Source organism: Coprinopsis cinerea (assembly GCF_000182895.1).
Source record: "Coprinopsis cinerea okayama7#130 chromosome 3 map unlocalized cont3.3, whole genome shotgun sequence".
Classification (NCBI taxonomy): Eukaryota; Fungi; Basidiomycota; class Agaricomycetes; order Agaricales; family Psathyrellaceae; genus Coprinopsis; species Coprinopsis cinerea.
The window spans coordinates 1523999-1543354 of NW_003307542.1; the positions used below are offsets into that span (position 1 = coordinate 1523999).

Below are 19356 nucleotides of genomic sequence, written 5' to 3' on the forward strand. Positions count from 1 at the left end.
TCCTTATCCACCGCGGCGGATCCTTGAAGTTTGTCACTTTCAAAACGTAATTCCACCCAAAATTCCATGATTCATACTAGTCCTAACACATAGCTAAACAGCTCGCATATGCTCCTTAACCTCCCCGAGCAAACCACGCTTTTTGTTGGCCACAGGTCGAGTTCGTGCAGCCTGGACACCGCAGTCCCATCTGCAGTGATGTCGGAGGCTTTCCGGATTCTACGTCGCGTAGATGCTCTGTCACAATATCTGCCAGTGCACGAATGAACACCGGTGAATCGTTCAAGGACTCGGCTCGGTGTACTTCCATGCCCATCTAGAAAAAGATAGAGTTAAGAAGACGGGTTGAAACAGGCTCTCGGTGGAGGTGGGCTTACCTCTTGGGCTTCTTTAGCATATTCCAAGTCTAGTTCGTATAGGGTTTCGATGTGATCGCTCGTGAAAGCAATTGGGACCAGGATCGCGCGCTTCCTTCCCAAGCGCGCAAGACCCTTGAGAGCATCGTCCGTTTGAGGACCCATCCAGGCCGAGGGACCGACTTGCGACTGCCAAACCAGGCGATACGGATTGGAATGCCCGAGCCGTTGCATCACTGCGGCCACGGAGGCAGATACCTCCAACACGTATGGATCTCCGCGGTTCACGATAGACATCGGTAGGGAGTGCGCTGAGAATAGCAATACAACATCTGACCGGACTTCAGGTGGGAACTTGGCTAATGCTCCTTCAATGTTTTGGGCGACAGCCTACAGCCAGGAGATGAGCAAGTTGTTTCTTCGCAAAGTTAAATGTTAAAAACCCTACCTCGATGAATCCAGGGTGTGTTCCCCATCGGTCTATTACGCTCCATTTGATGTCACCCATTTCACCGGCCTTCCCGCGTCGGTATAGCTCGTTAAGGCTGCTGCCCGTGGTACTACAACTGTATTGAGGGTACTGGGTGAAGGCAATCGCCCGTGTAACGCCGTCGTCCTTCAGCTGTCGAGCTGTGAGCTCTGTAAGGGGTTGTGCATATCGGAATGCAACATATGCTTTGTGAGGGGCGGTTTCCGGATGTAGCTCGTCGAGAAGTTTGGCCATTCCTTCGCCTTGGAGTTGGGTATAGCGAAGAATTGGAGAGCCTCCTCCAATGTCGGCATATTGCTGTTCAATTTTAGGAGTTCTTCGGCGAGCGATAGCCGGGGCAAGGAAGCGTTGGAACGGTAACGGAATGAGGTCGCCGTCGAGGAAGAGGTTTTTCAAAAAGTCGTGTGTTTCCTCAACAGTCGAAGGACCTCCCATATTCAACATTACGACGGCTGTCAACAAAGTTACCGATGTCGGAACTGGTTCAAAAGGTCAAAAGACTTGCCTGTTGGACTGCAGATGCATTGTCAGTATGCGATACGTGGAGAGTTTGAAGGGCACATGCCTTTTCTTTGGCGCTGCAGAAGCCATTGTGCGCGAAAGCCGGGGAGCACATCTTCGCGCTACTGAGCTGGCGAGCTGCATTGTGAAATGGGTATTGGAGAGAAGGGGATGGGCACTAGAAAGTATAAAGGTAAATTAAGGGAAAGAAAGGACTGCGGTAGAGAAGTGAGCGTTGCAAAGTGTAAATATTATGACAGCCTATGACCTCGGACTGGAGTACGCGATCCCGCTGCCGGCACGTGGGAACACATCGAATACTCCGAACGCGAACGACAATGACATTATTCTTGGCTGCCATTGGACGTTGTATACACACTTGCGAGACGGTCAAAGGAGCGCCACAAGGAAGCCTGTGGGTTTCTAGCGAGTGCATTGACATCGAGATTGTTAGGTTCACCGAGTAACTGAAACTGCTACGGACGCGAAACTGTTGCCGCTGTTCAGGTGATAAATCACCCAAGTTTTTTTGATGAAAAAGAGGACTCACCCCAGATTCATGACTAACCACACAGAGAGGATCACCTACCTCCTTATCACTCGAACCCTGTGTAATCGGTTAAACGGAAATCCAAGACGCAGTGTGTTTTCATAAGCTTTGATGAGTGCATGTCATCAATTGAGTTGACAGTGCAGTTCAATTGAAAGCCAGAACTGGTGGGGTACGATGAGGAGAATATTTGGTTCGCACGGTGATGCCTAACAAACGTGCCAAGCCGAAGCTGGACATCGCGTCCATTGACCGCGCTTGCTCGCCGTCCAGCATCATCAAGAGCGCAAGGGACTAACGATGGTATGCCCGCGCCTTATCTACCAATTCATTCGATAATGATCCAAACCATCAGCTCATTTTCTCAGTTTTCAAAACCTTGACAGACCAAACGGTCACAGTCGAGCTCAAGAATGATTTAATGATCACTGGAGTCCTCAAATCGGTCGACCAGTGAGTTTATCTCCTGTTTAATGAGGAATTCAGGTACTCACTGCGGCAAAAAAAGGTTTTTGAACATTCGTCTGGACAATATCAAGGTCTCCGATGAAGCACGGCATCCTCACATGGTGCGCTACACTTGGGTGTTCTATCCTGCTCACTATTGAACTCTGTGCAGATGGCCGTGAAGAACTGTTTTATCCGAGGATCCGTCGTCCGTTATGTTCAGCTTCCTGCTGAACACGTTGATACACAGCTACTGGAGGATGCTACGCGCAGAGGTTCGTGTTTGCCTTCTCCCTTGGCCGAATCGACTTCATCTCACCATCTTCTCGCCTTCTTCCAGAGGCTGCGAACCAAGCCAAACGATGATCTCTCCTCTCGGCCTGCATGAGAAAGTTCTGGATCTATCGTCATGAGATATACATAGGGCAATGGGCATGCACTACGACAACTGAATGCAAGTTCTGGAAGAAGTTGAGGACGGGAAGACTGCAATGCGCGCAATGCGTGGGCCGGAGTTTCACCTGCCTAGCTTTTAGGCGCACTGGTTATTATCGACTCCACCCCACATGTTCCCTACTACCCGTGTACTACAATACAGCATCGTGGGGAAACCCCCCAGACTCACGGCCAGAACGAGTTGTGCACAGTGCCCCAATTGGCCGGTCGAGGGAAATAGACTCAGCGTCGGCGTTAACGATTCACACCCAGCGAATGCCGATGGACCCGATATGTCTGTGGCGAGAGAACTGGTGACCCAGTCTCTTCCGATGAAGACGTCAGTGCAGTGGGTTGTGGGTATTCTCCAGGCCTTCTCTATTCAGTTGAATCCGTCGACGGCGCCTTCCAGACTTTGACGGTCCCGTCAGCGCTTGCAGTAACATACTCGCTCATATCGATAGGGTGATGTTCCGTCCATGTAACGACTTTGTGATGAGCTTTCGGTGGTGGATTTGGCGGCATGACTTTGGCCTATCTTCTTCTTCAGCGCTGATTCCAGAAACACGCATACTTGGAAGCTTACATCGAGTAGATCCCAAGCCCAAATTAGGCCCTTCTCATCTCCACAGAGGACAGTTGCCTCGCCATATCCAAAACAGGCACGACATCGATATGATTCGTTCGAATGTCCGGAAAAGTCGTTCAGCATCTTCCCCGTCCCCATGTCCATGAGGCGAACATGGTTATCGAGCGTTGTAACAAGGTAGGTTGTCGCGTCTTGGGTTGGTACCACAGACGTCACCGGATCTACAACGTTTTGTGAGCAACGCGCGTAGATAGCCATATAGATAAGCAACGTACGTCCTAAGAAGTCGGAGCGCAATTCCCCCTTGCGAAGATCATATGTTCGAACGTGACCGTCGACAGAGCCCGCTATGACGAAAGTTGGCCCAACATGTAGCGTTTGGATGGTGTCACGCGCCTCCTCCAGGGTTTGAATAGCTTGCCGAGATTGGGCCCTGGATGCGGAAGCAAAGTCGCCGGGGTCAATCTCAAGCCACCTGTGGTCTATGAAGGGTTCACGTACTGACCTGAGGTCCCAGAGACGGACGGTTGAATCATACGAACCTGGAGTAGGGTTTTAATCACCGCCCATGCGGAGTAGAGGAAATGAACTCCTACCACTGGCGATGACGCTTGCGTCTTCATTGAACTCGACTGCATGAATCTTGCCCATGTGTCCTGACAATCGGCGGATTGTGGTTCCAGTCGCGACGTCCCAAATGAAGACTGAACGGTCTCCTCCTGAAGAACCAAACTTGGCATTGTCATGAGCACTAGGATGAAATGAGTAAATCTAAGGGACGGATAGAGTACTGAGCCCAGGACTTACACAGTTACAGAAAGGACTTCATACCCATGAGCCGCAAAGGTCTTGATCTCTGCGCCCGACGCCGCATTCCAAAGGCGGACTGTTCTGTCCTGGCCACCAGTCAAAATGTATTTCGCTGACCCCTTCGCATATCGAGCAACATTGACAGCGCCCTTGTGGTTTTTGAGGACGACATGTAAATTTCTTGAGATTGGCTGTGGTCCGCGAGAGGACATCGACGTCAGAGAACAAGAAATCTTAGTCATCGTCATAGCAGCGAACGGAGCAAGTCTTCTCTTCACACTTCACTGAGTCACATCCGTTACTGAACACCGTCATTGCTGTAGACCTCCTACTTATTCTTGGTTTTGTTTTCATGTCTAAACGTGACCTCTCCCCGGCTTCTTTTCCCCCAGCAAAACGGTTTCGCGCGCTTAGTGGGGCGGCCACAGAGCCCCGCAGCATCCTGACCTTCGACAACTCGATATACGACGAGCTCGTTCTCTGCATCTTCTCGCACCTCTCATGGGCTGATCTATGTGCAGCACAAGCTACCAGTAGAAACTGGGCCAGACTCGCGGTTGACAACGAACTGTGGCGAAAGCAGTATCTCGCAGTCTTTGGTCGGCCCAGGCTCCGGGGAACCAGAGGCTTCATAACTCGCTCGGATGGTCGGGAAATCAGACCATTGCCAGGGCGAGCTAAATCAGACGAGCATAAGGACTGGAAATGGATGTTTCGGATATCGTCGAACTGGAAAAACGGTGCGTGTGTTCAGATAAGCTTTTTGATTTCAACTTCGAGTTTCTTAATGTTTCGCCTCCAGGTCGCTGTTGCGTTGAGGATGTGCCATTGCCATTCCCATCGCGCTTTGATTGTCACGAACAAGCCTATCAAACCCATATCCTTCTTGCCGGACCGTTGACGATAGTCGCCTCGTCCAGACCAGCATATACACCCCAAATTCATGCCAATGGTTTTTCGAACGGAGATGGCCTGGACATACCGTGCAGTCCGGCTGCTCCAACAATGGCCCATATCACAGCAATGGCCATGGATCAGTCACCACCGGCAGGCTCTTGCATACGAGTTGCAGCGTTTCTCTCAACCGGAGAATTCCTAATACACCGACTCAACTATACCAATCCCCAATACCGCACCGCACCTGTGAGCTACAGGCCTCCCGCGAACACTTCAAGGACATCACCCATCATCAAAGCAGTATACCACCACCCTCTCCTCGTAACTTTGTCGCAGTCATTCACACTTTCCATTTACGATGTCTCCTCTGACATCATCCGGCTCACCCAAAGTCTAACTTCCTTCACCTCGTTTCCTCCAACCTCACTCGTGTTATCAACCCCATCCAGCACCATCTACAAACTTGTAGTGGCCTATGCCATCCCCGTGTATCCAGCACACTGGTCTGTTGGTGCAACGGAACTTATCATTGCCGGCTCCTCCATTCAACCATCTCAATCCTTCAGCGCGCCCAGTTTAGGTTTCTCCTCAGATACGCCATCCCCTCTCCATTCCTCCATGACCGTTCAAAGCACGCGCACAATACGCTCAATCGATGTTCCTCAAGGTTGGATTGATGAACGAAAACTTCGCGCAATGCGTGAACAATGGGGTCGAAAGCTGTCCCAGATTGCGGATACTCAAACTGACGGAAAGTGGATCGTGCTTGCTCCAGGCGATCAAGTACCGTACCTTGCCGGCTATACGCCACCGCATGTGCCTTTCCCATCGAGTTCCAGTACGTCCCCTGTCGGCGCAACCTCCACCACTCAATCTACGAATGTCATGAAGGCGTCACCAATGCAGAGTGAAACAGGCTTACAACTCTATCGTCTGAGTTTACCTCCCCACAGCTCTTCCGTATCGGCATCACCACCGAAGCTGACCTTTGTGCGAACACTCCACGGACAATCGGGCCCTGTATCAGCCCTTGCCCTCGCAGACGGTCGATGCGTCAGCCTCGCGCACAACGGAAGCATTTGGGTATGGGACCTGGAGAATGGGACCGGCGCTGAGGTTGCTGCTTGCGATGAGCCCGCGATAGGCATTCCTCCGAAACCACGACAAGGCACGGTAGTATTCGACGAGAGACGGATCATATCTTCACTTGAAAGCAACGTTGTCGTTCGTAGGTTCGATATCTGATAGTCCAGGACCAGGTCTCGAGGGTCCCGCTGCTCATTCCTCGGCCAATTAGTACTGGTTTGCCTTTGCCTCATTGGGAAGGTTCGTCCTCCTTATCATCCTCATCGGACGAAGTCCTTCTGATCGTTCTGTCCCAGTTGGAATTTGTATTATAACACTCGTGTACTTTTAGAATCGCTCGGTTACGACAGATAAACCAACACGTGTATGATGACCCCCACAAGGCCATGGGACTCCGCCAGGTCCCGCGTTCGTTTTCAAGCTTTTCGCCTCTGCGACCAAGTCATCTTTAATGGGAATGTTTTCTAAACTCTCCTAAAAGTTAATCGACGACGACGGAACAGCAGGCTCATAGCGACAACAGACAAGTTTATTCTTGAGTTCGATCCTGGTCGACGAAGCCAAGCCCGCAATTGTCAAGGCCTGACGCAATGACTTATTTCTCCGAATGAAGTTAAGACGCGCTTCGGAACTTCAATAGGAAGGTCGCGCCCCAAATACTGGCACAACGCATTCTCTCAACACTCAACTCGCCACTCCTGATAATACATCTTCCTCTCGCCCCTCGTGTCGCCTTCATCATGTTCGAAAGGGGCAAGATCCGTGGAGGAGTATCAAACTAGGTGCGTCATAGAGAGTTATTGCGGCGCGAATGACCTTTCACATAGTCCGTTTAGGCTATTGCTTGCATGATACCACCGCTGCGCTCTGAACTTTCGGGCTGCACATACCCAAAGCGTACAGTGCTATTTTCGCTTCCTTCAATCAAGAACAATTTCCGCGAAGCAGACCTGACTAGATCCTCTATCTGAGTCTATCTGTTCCAGCGTGCGGATCGACCCGTGGCAAACCGAACCCAATGCAAGCCTTTGCACAACCTGGAGACAGCGGGAGTGGAATCTATAAAATATGGAAAACTTCAACTGGTCTCACCATCCCACTCCTCCGACACCCCGGCCTCCCCAGTAAATTCCACCTGTGCTCCCCTTTCCACGATGAACGACGAGCTCTCCAGAATGGCCTTCCACAGAGCACCTTTGTCCTCCCTCGCAACCAACGACGGTGACAGGCACAAATGTATGGATCAGTTTCTCCCGCGTTCGTTTTCGCCTTTCTGTGCCCGTGTGAAGGGTGAAAGTACAAGTCCGCGAACTAACATGTGTCGTCATTCCCCAGCGTCACGTATGTTCAAGCATATGGAACCACCGATGCCAGTCAACGACTTCCGCCAGACGAGCGGTTCTTCCGACTACCAGTCGGGACTCATTGGAACACCCCAGACTGTCATCTCAGGGCAGTTTGGCGGTAAAACCATTCGCGCTGAGCTTCAAGAACTGCAGAAAGCGGAATTAGGACGAAAGTAAGTCATTATTTTTAATTGTCGATCCAGCCACGTTTGGTTTCTCGTGATGTGATTTGTGACGAATCAACCTCTATTTCGCTCATCCCTTCCCCTTTTGCGCGCCTTCCCCCTCACTATTCAATGTGATAGTTGTGAGGGACCGTTGCTAATGGACGTTGGGTCTCTAGGTATGCTCGAGTGGATCGTCGACCACTAGATCCGCCACCTGTCGTTCTCCTTCGAGTCTTTCAGATCAAGACCACCAGTGCCGGCTTAAACTTCGAGCGAGAGCTACCATGCGAGTGGGTCACGTCGTACTTTTATCCTCAAACCTTCTCTTATTCACGCCCGTTTTGTCCCGGTTTGCAGTGAGATTCGAAATCTCGGAATCATGTGTACCGTCGATCTCTTCCCCGTCCCAGAACAATCTACGAATCTCAGCAGCAACGGTTTGCAAGTGGCCACTCCCCCGATGCCCATGCCAGTGTATCGGTCGGGGAGCTACCATGGTTATACTGAACCAGCAACCTTGACCTACTACCCCCTTCATCCGTTCAAGACCTCCGACATGAACGGTCGTGAAATCAGCGTTTCGCCTTTCCAGATCCCCCGACGACAACCAGTACTTAGTCCCGTCGCTCCCAACGACCCTCCCAAGGATGTCGTTTACCGATTCGGTAACCACCTCATCACCGAATCTTCCAAGATGACCCCTGCGCTCGTGGGCGAGAAATTCATCGAGCCCACGCAGGTTGACTACAAGGGACAAAAAGCCCTTGTCTTTGTCTTCAGTGTAAGTGACTGTTGCCAACGTACATCGTGCAGTTACTGATGGTTCCTTTACCTTTGCAGGACTTGGCCGTCCAACGAGAAGGCTCTTTCATTCTTCGATACCGCGTCTTCGACATCTTCACCCGAACTCAAGAGTCCGAAGAACCTCCATTCCTCGCTGAAGTTTTTGGAGGCCCGTTCCGAGTTTACTCTACACGAGAATTCCCCGGTCTAGAGCCCTCGACTGACCTCACTAGGGTAAGTCTGGTCCTCGTCTTGCAAAGTAGTCCGCGATGTTCTGACGCGACTCCCTCCAGTCACTATCCAAGTACGGCGTGCGAGTCACTCTCCGAGACGCTGAGCGCAAGTCGAAGAAACGTGGGCCACCATAATCGCCTTCATCGCCATCCTCTTCGACGACGCGCTCAGTGCTGAAGATAAATCAAAATCATTCGTTTATTATGGACGGATCGATCTGCCGCTCCATTGTACCACCACCAACCCACGCACCGCACTCTTCTCTGTTATTATCTGCATTGCACGCACCAGGATACCCACACATACCCCCTCGCTGTACTTCTACCACTGTCGCAATCATCCCATCACTCACCCTGTACTTCTACTATCCGCTTTCGACATTCGTCTTATTTATCCCCCATTGTACGTAGCCTTCCGATGTTCGCATATTATTTTCGCTGTAGCTAGTTACGAGTTGCGGAGGGCGCTGTGGAACATGCGCCCTTCTCTTCTCTACCTACCACATTATATAATTCTAATCCAAGCCGCTGCCTTTCATTTCGCCTCCGAGTGTCTCAGCCTTCAAGCACGTGAGGTGACGCGTCTGGTTTGACGAGTGGCACGCGCCCACAGAGGACTAGTCTGTATCATTTTTTGCCCTCCGTTCCTTTGCTGTGTCTTCTCAGTTACATCAGATCCTCCCCCTTTTCAATGGTGCGACCTTGAGGCTCGAGAAGATGTCCAGGCAACTGGAGCATGCGACCCCGACGAAGATATCCGGAATACATGAAGGGCTGATTGAACGGAAACTGAGGATTGCAGGACGGTAAGTTTTGCGACGTTGGCACCAACTCAGTTCAATTTTCAATTCTATGGCGATCAGAGTGCTTTCTTACGATGCGATCCATGGGGTGGCCGTTCTCCTTGACTTCGATGGGAAACATACTATCTCTGTCGATATCGGTTCTGCTCTGGACGATCGGAGTAAGGAATGGGTGAATGAGCGACTCAGTACCGTTGTCGTTATTGGCTACCTCGAGAAACCTCCGGTAAGTCCAACATCCAGCAGTCTCGAGTGGATATTGACGTGGGCGGACCTTGCAACCCCACTGTGATGTGCTTCCTTCGACAGTCAGAGATTCCTGAATCGAGTCAGCTCCCCGTCGGCGTGGTGCCTCCCAGTAGGGCGATACAACTTCGAGCACTGTTGGTGGTTCCAGCTGCAGACTTGGATATCAAGCTGTGGAATAGGGTTGTGGACGACGTTCAGGGGCAGGAGGAGCAGAGCAGCTTGCATGTCGCCGATGTCGCCCCGGTCACCCCGGGTTAACCACTCATTGAGTGGCCGCCTGAGCACTTGTGTCTTTCCTGACCTTCTTTTTCAATCCTTGTCGCTATGAATGTTCTATATATTCTGTTGTCTTGCAGCCGAATACGCATATGCTCTTGTCTGCACTTGCTTGAGGCATTTTGTGATATTGTAGAGTCAAACAGATGACGGGCCGGAGTGTGTCGATCCTCCCGGATTAGATTAGATGTGCCAAGAGATGTTCGGCAACACGAGGAGATGTGAAGCCTCTGGTTGTCGTTTGGGACTGTCGAGGGACTGTGTTCTGTGATAATATTGAGGGAAAAGTTGACAAGTTTCGATTGAGCGCAGAAAAACGAAGGGAGTCGGATATCTTTGAAGCGCAAAACGCGGTCGGAGAGTCGAGTGATCACTACAAGTGCCGAAATAGGTCCCACGGAATCGAGGACTGGTGCGTTCCGCAAAAGGCAAGCAATCGCATCCTTTGACACTGGACGCCTCGAGTTCCAGCTTTGCCGTCCACACTCATCGTCTTTGCCCATCGTCAAACCCTACGCCCTCGTCGTTTACAACGTCTTTGAACACTCTAGCTCGTCGTCTCTCTTGTTCACCTCACACTACAGCCCAACACACTACATCTCTAGCCATTCCTCCCCCGCATGTACAGCGATTGTTCACCGTCGTCCTCAAGATTACCGATGCAAGATATGTGTGGTTCCCTGACGACTCTAGATATCTTTCCTGTTTCCGACTGTCGTTCAGAGGCTCCGCCGACCGATCGTCAATCCCGGCGCACGACCACGGAGCCCAACGAGCTTTACACCAGTCCACCGGAACCCACCTCGCCAGTTCTGTCGTCTTATTCGACTTATGTCCCAGTACGCTCTCAAGTCTCTCCAGGAGTTTGGACAGACGGAGAGACAACGGTCTTCTGTTCTGCGCTGCCTGAAGTGCAGAAACTGCTTGCGGAAGCCAGGGAGACCCTGGTGCTCCCTTCGCCCATTAACAATCTCGTCTTTACCCTTGCGGCACTGGAGGTGTTCTATCATCCGGGGGATCCCGTCCATTGGATGTTTTGGAGTGATGAGAAGAAGGATGTTACTGCAGACATCGTAAATGACATTTCGTGTAAGTTTCAGTCCATACGCACTGTTAGAACAGCTCATCCACCATGAACTACGGACTGATCTATTGCAATACAGTACACGATCCACCTCTCATTAAATCCTCTGTAAAGTGGTTTGGCAAGCATGAATACCTTGCCGTGCTCGCCACCCAGCACGGGCGCGCTTGGAAGGAGATCTACGAATCCAAGGATTGGTACACCATCCTCGTTCCTCCCAAACCCTCCACCCCACCCCGCGGATTGCGCAGGCGCCGTATGGCGCCTGGGGCTCTCAAAGAACCATCTCCCGGCCTTGAATACGATTTGGAGGAATTGCCAGCATCGAGAGCAAATGCGAGCCGTGCCAACAGTCCAGAGCGAACAACCGATCTTCCTGCTGGAAGCCAAGCGACAAGGACACGCGCAGGACGTTCCAAGCCCAAGGCTGCAACGCAAAGACCTGCTCCATCAGCACAACAAGATTTGCCTAACGCACGCATCTTGACCATGTCTCCCGAGCGAGACTTAACTCCACTTTCAGATGTCATCGATCTCTCGCCCGACATGTCTGTTGCGCCCTCGCGTAGAAAGCGTAATGCCAACCCTTCATCGCGATATCGAGATGCCTCATCGTCTGGTATGGAGATCTCTCCAGCCCTTGTGGAAGCATCCCTTCTCCTCGCCCCTGCCGTAATTCCAGCCAGCCAAACCCACACGCATACCCGAACCCGCTCGACCTCCACCGATTCCAGCTCTGCTGATACCGTTGTCCAACCTACCACCTCCCGCAGCAGCTCAGTACTGTCCGGCCTTACCATCGTCAGCACAGGGGAAGCTACCTCTGTCGGAAAGCGCAAAGCGGATGTGATCGAAGAGCCTGGCGATGAGGAAGGAGGCTCCAATAACGCAGAACAGAGCGACTTAGAGGAAGAGGTCGCCGTTACTCGATCCAGAGCGGCGCGAAACAAGAAGCAAGTAAAGCATACCCCGGCTGACGCTGTCGCTACCAAGGGGAAGGCTACCAAAGCCTCACAACCTGGCAAGAAGCGAGCACGAAAGGCCTAGCACGATCATCAGCCATCCTCAGTTTCACCTACCGTCACGATATATCAACCATCTCAGTCTGGAGGACACATATATTCCTGCTTGGATAGGATTCACGATTGGAACGACATCCTAACGCACACATGATTCATCACCGCACACTAGCACATTGGCATAATCATCCCTGGCCCATTCCAGAACCAAACCAAAGACAATTCCCTTTACTTTCATCAGCCGTGTATTATTATTGATTCAGCCTTATTTCCGGGTTTCAATTGCTTCTCGATTTGTTTGTTTTATTCCTGACTCTTTCTCGTTGTCCTCGTTATGTTGTTGCTCTGCCCCTCTCGATTTGTGTAAACGCGCCTGTAACGTGACGAAGTTGTACATCCTCTTTATCGTATAGATGTCAATAAACTATGGATTCTCTCTCAGAGTCCCCGCCAGTCTTGGTAAGACATGTTTCTTTTCTTTTTACGTCCTCGGATGTACCTGGTGACTACTTTCAAGTTCAAGGCGGGATGGTCTCCGAGATGCCCTAGCTTGACACGGTGCATGTGACATGACGTCACGCATTTCAGCCTTGCGTCGGAGATAAAGCGGCCATCCCCCAGCTCAACTTGAACCACGACACTGGCTCCAGTTCTCATTTCTTTCCTCAACTTCACGAATGCTGTCAAGGACGACGGTGCCCCACCGCCTACTGGGTGCCTCTAGTCGAATTGGAAATCAAATGAACAGCACGAGGATCGCTTGAACCCGAACAACTCGATGCATTTTGACAACTTTACTTACGGTCTTTAGGCCGCCTTACAATCTCGACCAACGCGTGTCCTGGCTTCTTCGACACAACTACCTTGCTTTCAAGATTATTGAAAGGCATTGAGTTGGAAGAACATGACAGGCAGCATGTTGCTGTGGACCGTAGCCGGATCGGTCGAAGACTTGTAGTTTTCTGGACCTTTCGAATAGATCGGGTTCAGGCGAACTCGAAGATAGGTCCATAGATGATCGAATAGTGGAGCCCCTACTGTCGTTCTCGTTGGCTCTGCTGGAATGCCCACTATTTCGAGGCCATCGGCATTAGGGCAAGTGCGAATTGGATGATGTGAGCGAGCCTTCAAAGTTTTTTTCGGCAACTTTAGACCCCGGCCTCGTTCTGTCTCGCATGCTGAATATGACTGACTCCTAACGCACGGATAGGCCTCCTGTGGCCTTGAAACCAGCTCAGGCCATTTTTACCTTGCTCAAATCGGACTTTCCTCATGTTACGTTCATTTCAGGTCGACAGCGCGGCTGGAACAGCTGGGAGCTTCTGGCGGGGATTCTGATTCTTGGGTAGAATAAGCACCTCCGATGCGCAACCCCGTATGTTAAGCCTGACCCAGAAGCCAAAACCCAGTCGGAAGAGCACCGTGGTGATATCTTCTATTTTCCTTATGGCTCATTGTTCTCAGCAGCGTTCAGCTCAGGGGACCCTCCACGCAGCCTGATCGTTGCACATCTAGGAACTCGCACCGGCATGCGGGCGATGTGTCCCAGGTCTCAATGTCCATGGAATGCCACACTTGGTGTTGGGTGGGACCTGCCTAGTTGGACGATACGGTTCAGAAAGGCGGACGAGAGGCTCGGAATGGTTCGCTTTGCATTTGCCATTCTATCAGAATGTTCCTAAGCCTTATCTTTGAAAGGTATTTACTGAGGAGCTTTCCTCACTGGTGAATTCAATGACTTCAGTCTTCCAGGCCCGCGATCGTTGGAATGTCACGTTCGTCGGAATATTTGGCTCGTGAATCTCTATCGTCTTCGAACATTCGAGCTTCAAGACTACTTCTCGTGATGGGTTGCCGATGAATACGTGCGAACGCAGACAGAGGTCGTTTTCAAAGACTGCCTTTCCTCTCCTTCTTCGGATACCTTCCCCCTCCTCGTCGCGTTGCTCTTCAGATGTCACTAACCTCAGAAGAAATCGATCAATCGACCACTTATTTAACCTGGGGAAGATGTGGGGCCTGGCTACAGATTTTCTCAAGGTCTCGCGCTCAGTTTCAAGACATGGAACGACTCTGCGAGCTTTCCCGCGACTTAAGGTTTCAGCGTCCCTCTCCCTTTCAGATACCCGAGTACAAGCTTCCCTTTGTCGCAGGCTGTACCCTATGCCCAGCATCTCTCGATAATCACTGACAATCCCCGCCATCTTTGATATAGATGCACTAGGATGCGGCAAACTGTATCCAGCAAGGGCCTCGTGCTGCAGGCCATCGTCATCGACGGAGCGGCAGTAGCATGGATCTGGGTTGCGCACCTGGAGTGAACCAAGATCAAGAGGAGCTCCTTCCCGTTGTTCCTTGGTGACGATGCTTGTCTAAGAGCCACATTCCCAAGTGACCGGCAAGTGTTAGAGGGGCTTTGGAACCAACCATGTACGGGAAAGTCTCCCTGCCGGGGGGTGGGTCGCTTCTCTTCGGTGAATCCACGGCAAGGGAGAGAGAGTAACAATACCCTGACTCAATGTCGCGCGAAGGTACCAATCCTTTATGTTGCGCGGCTTCGACTTGTTGTCGCTCTCTCGACGATTAACGGGTGCAATTCGTGAGTATGAAGAATGCTCGGGGGTTATGGGAGGGATACATCTTTCCTCGGACCAATTTCTTTCTCCACCTGCGACGCTCGACTCTCTCTCGTAGCGATAGGTACGGAAGTTAAAACATTAGGACAATGCTATATATTCGCGTTCTGTGTAACTTTATCAGGTCGCAGCGGTAGATCCGATGCTTATCCGCCTACCTTGTGAACTGCAGCTGGTTGCCGAAGACGGGCGGTAGTCTTTTGGCTTCCAGAGAGGCCATGGCATTTACCTATTTGTTTTCCAAGGGTTATTCTCTATAGCACTGTAGAAAGTGGAATAAAGCCAACCTCGGTCGTCTGCATTCTGCGCCAGCTTTTGGGCAGATGCCCATCTAAGCACAGGTACTAGTGCCAGGCTGATGCCTAAAAAATCCTGTCATTGGTGTGAAATACCTGCTTCGTGCGCAGGACACAAAACTCCTCATCGTATTATCGGACGACTGCCGAGAACACGCTTTCGACGGAAATTCCGCCATGGGCGCCTAATGCAGGTTCTGGGCGCTTAATTCGGTAAGCATCGGGCAGCCAGTTCCTAGCTGTCTCATAATTGGGTAATGATCTTCTATCCACGTACTATAGCTGTTGATAACTGATAAACAGGGAACGATGTCTTGACGGTGTGATTGCCACCGTCAGATGTGCAATGACCATTGACCATATTGGACTATTATAGAGATGGGCACCAGAAAGAACTGTCATGCAAACAGTCGTCAACATCCTGAGAGATATGTGAGGCGACGCATGCTTTAATGTCCGCACGGCAGTGCTATTTGGTTTCCGGTGTCCTCCCGTGCTGTGCAGCAACATCATCGTACCAGCACACTGCATTTTACCCGGATGGCCATTGGTGCCAGTTTTCGCCAAAACAAAAGCTCATTTTCCCTATATAGTTGGCACATGCGTGCTCTATCAGAGGACCTTAGGCAGGCCTAGACGCTTGGTTGTTCTTTTTTGGGCAAACCTATATCGCCTGAGGAGCGGCTAACTCGGAGCGGTTATGTTCCTCAGAACGTTTTCCTGTATGGGTATCATGTATGTTACATCCGCAGTTTCTGCTTTCTCCTACGAGGTGAGGGAGTGTTACATTGGACTTTGGAAGCAAGTTGCGAGCTGGTCGCAGGGACAGTCGGTGGTAGTCCTTACAAGGGTGATCATTTGTCAGGTTTCTCTTATCAACGTGAGGGAATTTGAGTAGTTCCAGGCCGACAGGCCATCCATCTGGTAATATTCAGTAATCTCTCGGCCTTCTAATCTTCCATCTTATTAATCCCAAGAGCCGAAGCGCTATGAATGAATACCTTATCTGCTGACTATGGGGTGTGAATGAAGTAAATGTGAGCTTTGGCAGCAATGAGCTGTGAGTCTTGGTGTTGAAGAGTTGAAACATTTCGGCAAATTCAATGAGTGCGGGAACATGGGCCCCAACGATCGAAGCGCTGGGTGCGGAAATAGAGTCCATTTGCGATGGATGGGCACTTGTCACTAGTTCGGAAATACCTTCGACGACTTTGGACAGGTTGGCCCAAGTAATAGGGGGGAACGCGTGGGGCCCGAGGGAATCCCAGAGTCGTAGCGAAGGTGCATGCAATGGAGAAACCTGGTCGGAGGACCCGGCAGGAAGGTAGGGAGAAGGGGCTCCCCGCGAGCTATCCTCGAGTCCTCGGAGCTGCTTTGGAAATGCGCGGCAAAGGCGAAGGGAAGACGATAGAATCCGCATCGGATTATCTCATCAACTTCGCGCCGCTTCTCCCTGGCGCTCTTGAGGCGCTTGGCCAACTTTATCCACTTCTGTAGCCCAACGGCTCTTGAGACACAAGCTTTCATGATCCCAGGATATGGAAATAGGGTTTAGTGCCAGTTGAGCCTAGCTACTGATCTGGGGCCACCGTCGTCATCGTTCAGCATGTGTTGGGTCGAAATTGCAAATCTGAACTCAGATAAGGGCGCTTGATAACCAAGTAGCGTGAAAGGACGTGCGGGTGACGTTCCGACCCAGGGGAGTCTGGAGGAAGGGGCTGTAGATACCGGAAACAGATTAATGCGAGTGAAGTAAGCTGGGAAAGTGAACCCGAACGTTCAGTTAATATTATTGTGGAGTAGGGTGCTGCCATGCGTGCCTTCCGGCTGAGGCGCTTTCTTTTTTTTGAGGGGGTGATGATATCATTCAGCGTCCCGCCGGATACTAGGTTAGACGTTCACAAGAGGAAATGTGAGAGTGTGGGGTTCTTCCTGAACTTTCGCGAATTCGGGTGTCTTGGTATTGCCAGCATGAAACCAGTCGCGGGCTGTGCTGTGCTGGAAACATCGTAGAGCGGGTGTCCCGAGATTTTATGTCCTCCCTTGAGGAGAACAAGCAGGCTCGCTTACTATGAAACGCGCACTTGGTTCACCGCTCCGGGAACTTAGGGTGCGCACCCAGTTAGTAAGTACTAAGTACATGTATCAAGGTCAGGCACTCGAGTGATAACTATCTTACTTAGCTATCTCAGTGCCCGCCAATCCCAACCAAGTATGTAATAACTTCGGGTTTGTTCTGGGAGAAAGGAGCAATGGAGCTCGTCAGCTTTTCGGAAAAACCCCGACGGCAACGCTACCTCCTCGTCGTACTGGCCGGATTCGGTTGAAAGCGCGTATACTCAGGAGGGCTCTCTTCGGCACCCAAGACTGAAAGGAAGTATGTAGGTGGATATACAAAATACTATCTCCTGTCATAGGGCACCGGTATGGATGCAGCGCCGGTCCCCTTACTTAGTCTTTCTTCCGACAGTACCAACCATTCGGGATGACAATTTATGGACCTTTACGCACCCTAGCAAGAACCGATGACAAATTGCCACCAAAAGGAAGACAAGTAAGTATGCTGGGGTCAGAACACCTGTAACAGAGTTGAGTGCCCAGTGACAGAGCTTGGGAACATTGAAGCTTGAAGGATGAATGTCAGAATGATGTACACCAGCCATTCTTTGGATGCTAAAACATAAATCAATCTTGTAGAGGATGCCCTAGTATGGAACCATTCGGGCTGAGAAGTCTGGGTCGTGTGTTGTTGCTTACTCGAGCCCGGGTGCCCGTTTGTTTCGAGAGGAAGGTGGAGAAGTTGCGAATGAACAGGGCATTTAAGGACGCACCCAGGGGGGATTGGCGTCACCGAAACCTGAATTCGGTCATTGCTAGGAAGGCGTGCTGTTAGCCCGGTCAATTTACGCAGACCTTACACGGGTGAGATCACTATCCTTCTTGAGGTTCGGTCGGAAACACGAAAGGTGGGTGGTGGGAGAAACAAGAGATCACAGGTTCATTGGAGCGCTCACATTTATTTCCAAGGATGATGCGCGTCGCTGAATGCTTAATCTACTCTGGGTTTGGCGATATAGGATGTAAAACCAGGTGCGTTCTTGGGATTGGAAAGGGGGCCGGGGAGATCACACTGTTCTCAGGGCGGGAGTTTCTGAGAGAAAGCGTACAAGTGACGGCAAAACTCCCAGTTGCGAATGTCAGAGTTCGTAAACGGAAGCAGTCGTCCCAATTAATTAATAGGCTGAGCCTGGTTCTACCAAAAAAAGCCATTCTGAACGTTCGTCAATCTTGCGGTTACTAGATGGGTTGAGCATGATATTTTCCATGATATTGTGGCATGCGAATGGATGGCAGAGCCGTTTTGGCATTCGAGCTGAAACGAAGGCGGTAGTTATTAATACGGCTGATGAGATAATGAAGAGCTGTGTGCAAGTATCAGAGTGAGAAACGCGAAGACCCTTCTGACATGATGTATCGTCGGAAGCTCGCAGCGTCCTTCATGCGAGGTTCATTAAATAGGGAGCGGTGACCCCACGGGGGCAATTCGAAACTTGCTTCGAAATTCGAAAAAAGAGGTAGGAATCGTGCAAGGAAAGAGATACTTCAGTCTAGACAAGAGGCAACAGTGGGTAGAACACATGGGGGACAAAAGAATTGGAAAGATATGAAAGTTTAGTGTGGATGTGACGGGTGGAGGACGAGGAGGTCCAAGTCAATGGCTGGGCGAGATCTGAGATCGCTACGACCGGGCCAAGCGGGATCCGGGACCATATGCCGTCGTTCCTGATGGATTTACTCCAGGCTATCTCAACAACCAAGTCTAGCAGAAGTACAAGGATTAAGCACTCGAGCTGCGAGGTGAGATGGTGCTGTGGGCGGTGCTGTTCTGTCGACAATAAGGGAAGAAAATAAAGAATGACTAGGGGAATGGAGGGCTAGAGGGGACAAGCGCCAGAGACGGTGGTATGTTTCCGTGAGCAGCGCTAGGCCGTTACGAACCTTATTATGCGCCCTCTATCTACCTCGGCGTGCCTGGCCAAGAAGAACGGGATAACTATTGTTGGGTGGGAGGATAAGTGATGGTCTAGGGGGCCCCAGCACAGGACGGGGTTCTCGCAAGTGGGTTTTGAGAATATTCTACAAGCTGGGTGTGGAAACGGGGCATTTTCGGTGAAGCAGCCGGCTGGACGGCGGAATGAGGAGGTGTGGACAGTGACTAGGATGGAGCTGGAATAGGCTGTGGACTAGGGATAAATAAGGATTAGGGCAGAGAATGGGGGATGAAACAAGATAATTATTTTGG

At 51.0% G+C, this 19356-nt stretch overlaps 8 protein-coding genes across 8 annotated transcripts; 6 read left to right on the top strand and 2 right to left on the bottom strand.

Annotated features, from left to right (window-relative positions):
* Window positions 1–50: 50 nt before the first annotated feature.
* CC1G_01900 (ferrochelatase) lies at window positions 51–1290 on the bottom strand (the record flags this gene model as incomplete). The annotated part of the gene is made up of 3 exons (XM_001830212.2): window positions 51–316; window positions 378–746; window positions 805–1290. 3 exons carry the CDS (start codon window positions 1288–1290, stop codon window positions 116–118), a joined length of 1056 nt encoding a protein of 351 aa, XP_001830264.1. The 3' UTR covers window positions 51–115.
* An 886-nt stretch (window positions 1291–2176) lies between these two features.
* CC1G_14175 (small nuclear ribonucleoprotein LSM2) lies at window positions 2177–2971 on the top strand. The gene is made up of 5 exons (XM_002911596.1): window positions 2177–2200; window positions 2253–2350; window positions 2406–2466; window positions 2517–2619; window positions 2685–2971. The coding sequence occupies exons 2-5, from the start codon at window positions 2319–2321 to the stop codon at window positions 2708–2710; spliced, it is 222 nt and encodes a 73-aa protein (XP_002911642.1). The 5' UTR covers window positions 2177–2200; window positions 2253–2318; the 3' UTR covers window positions 2711–2971.
* A 186-nt stretch (window positions 2972–3157) lies between these two features.
* On the bottom strand, window positions 3158–4390 carry CC1G_01901 (nuclear mRNA splicing protein; the record flags this gene model as incomplete). Its single annotated transcript, XM_001830213.1, has 6 exons — window positions 3158–3313; window positions 3366–3589; window positions 3644–3801; window positions 3874–3910; window positions 3965–4119; window positions 4176–4390. The coding sequence occupies 6 exons, from the start codon at window positions 4388–4390 to the stop codon at window positions 3158–3160; spliced, it is 945 nt and encodes a 314-aa protein (XP_001830265.1).
* Window positions 4391–5183: 793 nt separating this feature from the next.
* On the top strand, window positions 5184–6320 carry CC1G_01902 (hypothetical protein; the record flags this gene model as incomplete). Its single annotated transcript, XM_001830214.1, has 1 exon — window positions 5184–6320. One exon carries the CDS (start codon window positions 5184–5186, stop codon window positions 6318–6320), a length of 1137 nt encoding a protein of 378 aa, XP_001830266.1.
* Window positions 6321–7301: 981 nt separating this feature from the next.
* Window positions 7302–9232, top strand: CC1G_01903 (hypothetical protein). The gene is made up of 6 exons (XM_001830215.2): window positions 7302–7418; window positions 7497–7680; window positions 7851–7964; window positions 8032–8455; window positions 8515–8691; window positions 8751–9232. Exons 2-6 carry the CDS (start codon window positions 7529–7531, stop codon window positions 8823–8825), a joined length of 942 nt encoding a protein of 313 aa, XP_001830267.2. The 5' UTR covers window positions 7302–7418; window positions 7497–7528; the 3' UTR covers window positions 8826–9232.
* Window positions 9233–9403: 171 nt separating this feature from the next.
* Window positions 9404–10097, top strand: CC1G_01904 (hypothetical protein). Its single transcript, XM_001830216.2, has 3 exons — window positions 9404–9496; window positions 9554–9719; window positions 9803–10097. The coding sequence occupies exons 1-3, from the start codon at window positions 9408–9410 to the stop codon at window positions 9998–10000; spliced, it is 453 nt and encodes a 150-aa protein (XP_001830268.1). The 5' UTR covers window positions 9404–9407; the 3' UTR covers window positions 10001–10097.
* A 1053-nt stretch (window positions 10098–11150) lies between these two features.
* On the top strand, window positions 11151–12149 carry CC1G_01905 (hypothetical protein; the record flags this gene model as incomplete). The annotated part of the gene is made up of 1 exon (XM_001830217.2): window positions 11151–12149. One exon carries the CDS (start codon window positions 11151–11153, stop codon window positions 12147–12149), a length of 999 nt encoding a protein of 332 aa, XP_001830269.2.
* Window positions 12150–12534: 385 nt separating this feature from the next.
* CC1G_14176 (hypothetical protein) lies at window positions 12535–13014 on the top strand (the record flags this gene model as incomplete). The annotated part of the gene is made up of 3 exons (XM_002911597.1): window positions 12535–12580; window positions 12772–12835; window positions 12933–13014. The coding sequence occupies 3 exons, from the start codon at window positions 12535–12537 to the stop codon at window positions 13012–13014; spliced, it is 192 nt and encodes a 63-aa protein (XP_002911643.1).
* Window positions 13015–19356: the final 6342 nt, after the last annotated feature.

Coding starts and splice junctions, on each gene's coding strand:
- CC1G_01904 (XM_001830216.2), top strand. CDS start 9,408: ATGTCCAGGCAACTGGAGCATGCGACCCCGACGAAGATATCCGGAATA. Junction 9,497..9,553: donor AAACTGAGGATTGCAGGACG/GTAAGTTTTGCG, acceptor TATGGCGATCAG/AGTGCTTTCTTACGATGCGA. Junction 9,720..9,802: donor GCTACCTCGAGAAACCTCCG/GTAAGTCCAACA, acceptor TTCCTTCGACAG/TCAGAGATTCCTGAATCGAG.
- CC1G_01903 (XM_001830215.2), top strand. CDS start 7,529: ATGCCAGTCAACGACTTCCGCCAGACGAGCGGTTCTTCCGACTACCAG. Junction 8,456..8,514: donor CCCTTGTCTTTGTCTTCAGT/GTAAGTGACTGT, acceptor TTACCTTTGCAG/GACTTGGCCGTCCAACGAGA. Junction 8,692..8,750: donor CCTCGACTGACCTCACTAGG/GTAAGTCTGGTC, acceptor GACTCCCTCCAG/TCACTATCCAAGTACGGCGT.
- CC1G_14175 (XM_002911596.1), top strand. CDS start 2,319: ATGATCACTGGAGTCCTCAAATCGGTCGACCA. Junction 2,351..2,405: donor GTCCTCAAATCGGTCGACCA/GTGAGTTTATCT, acceptor CGGCAAAAAAAG/GTTTTTGAACATTCGTCTGG. Junction 2,467..2,516: donor AAGCACGGCATCCTCACATG/GTGCGCTACACT, acceptor AACTCTGTGCAG/ATGGCCGTGAAGAACTGTTT.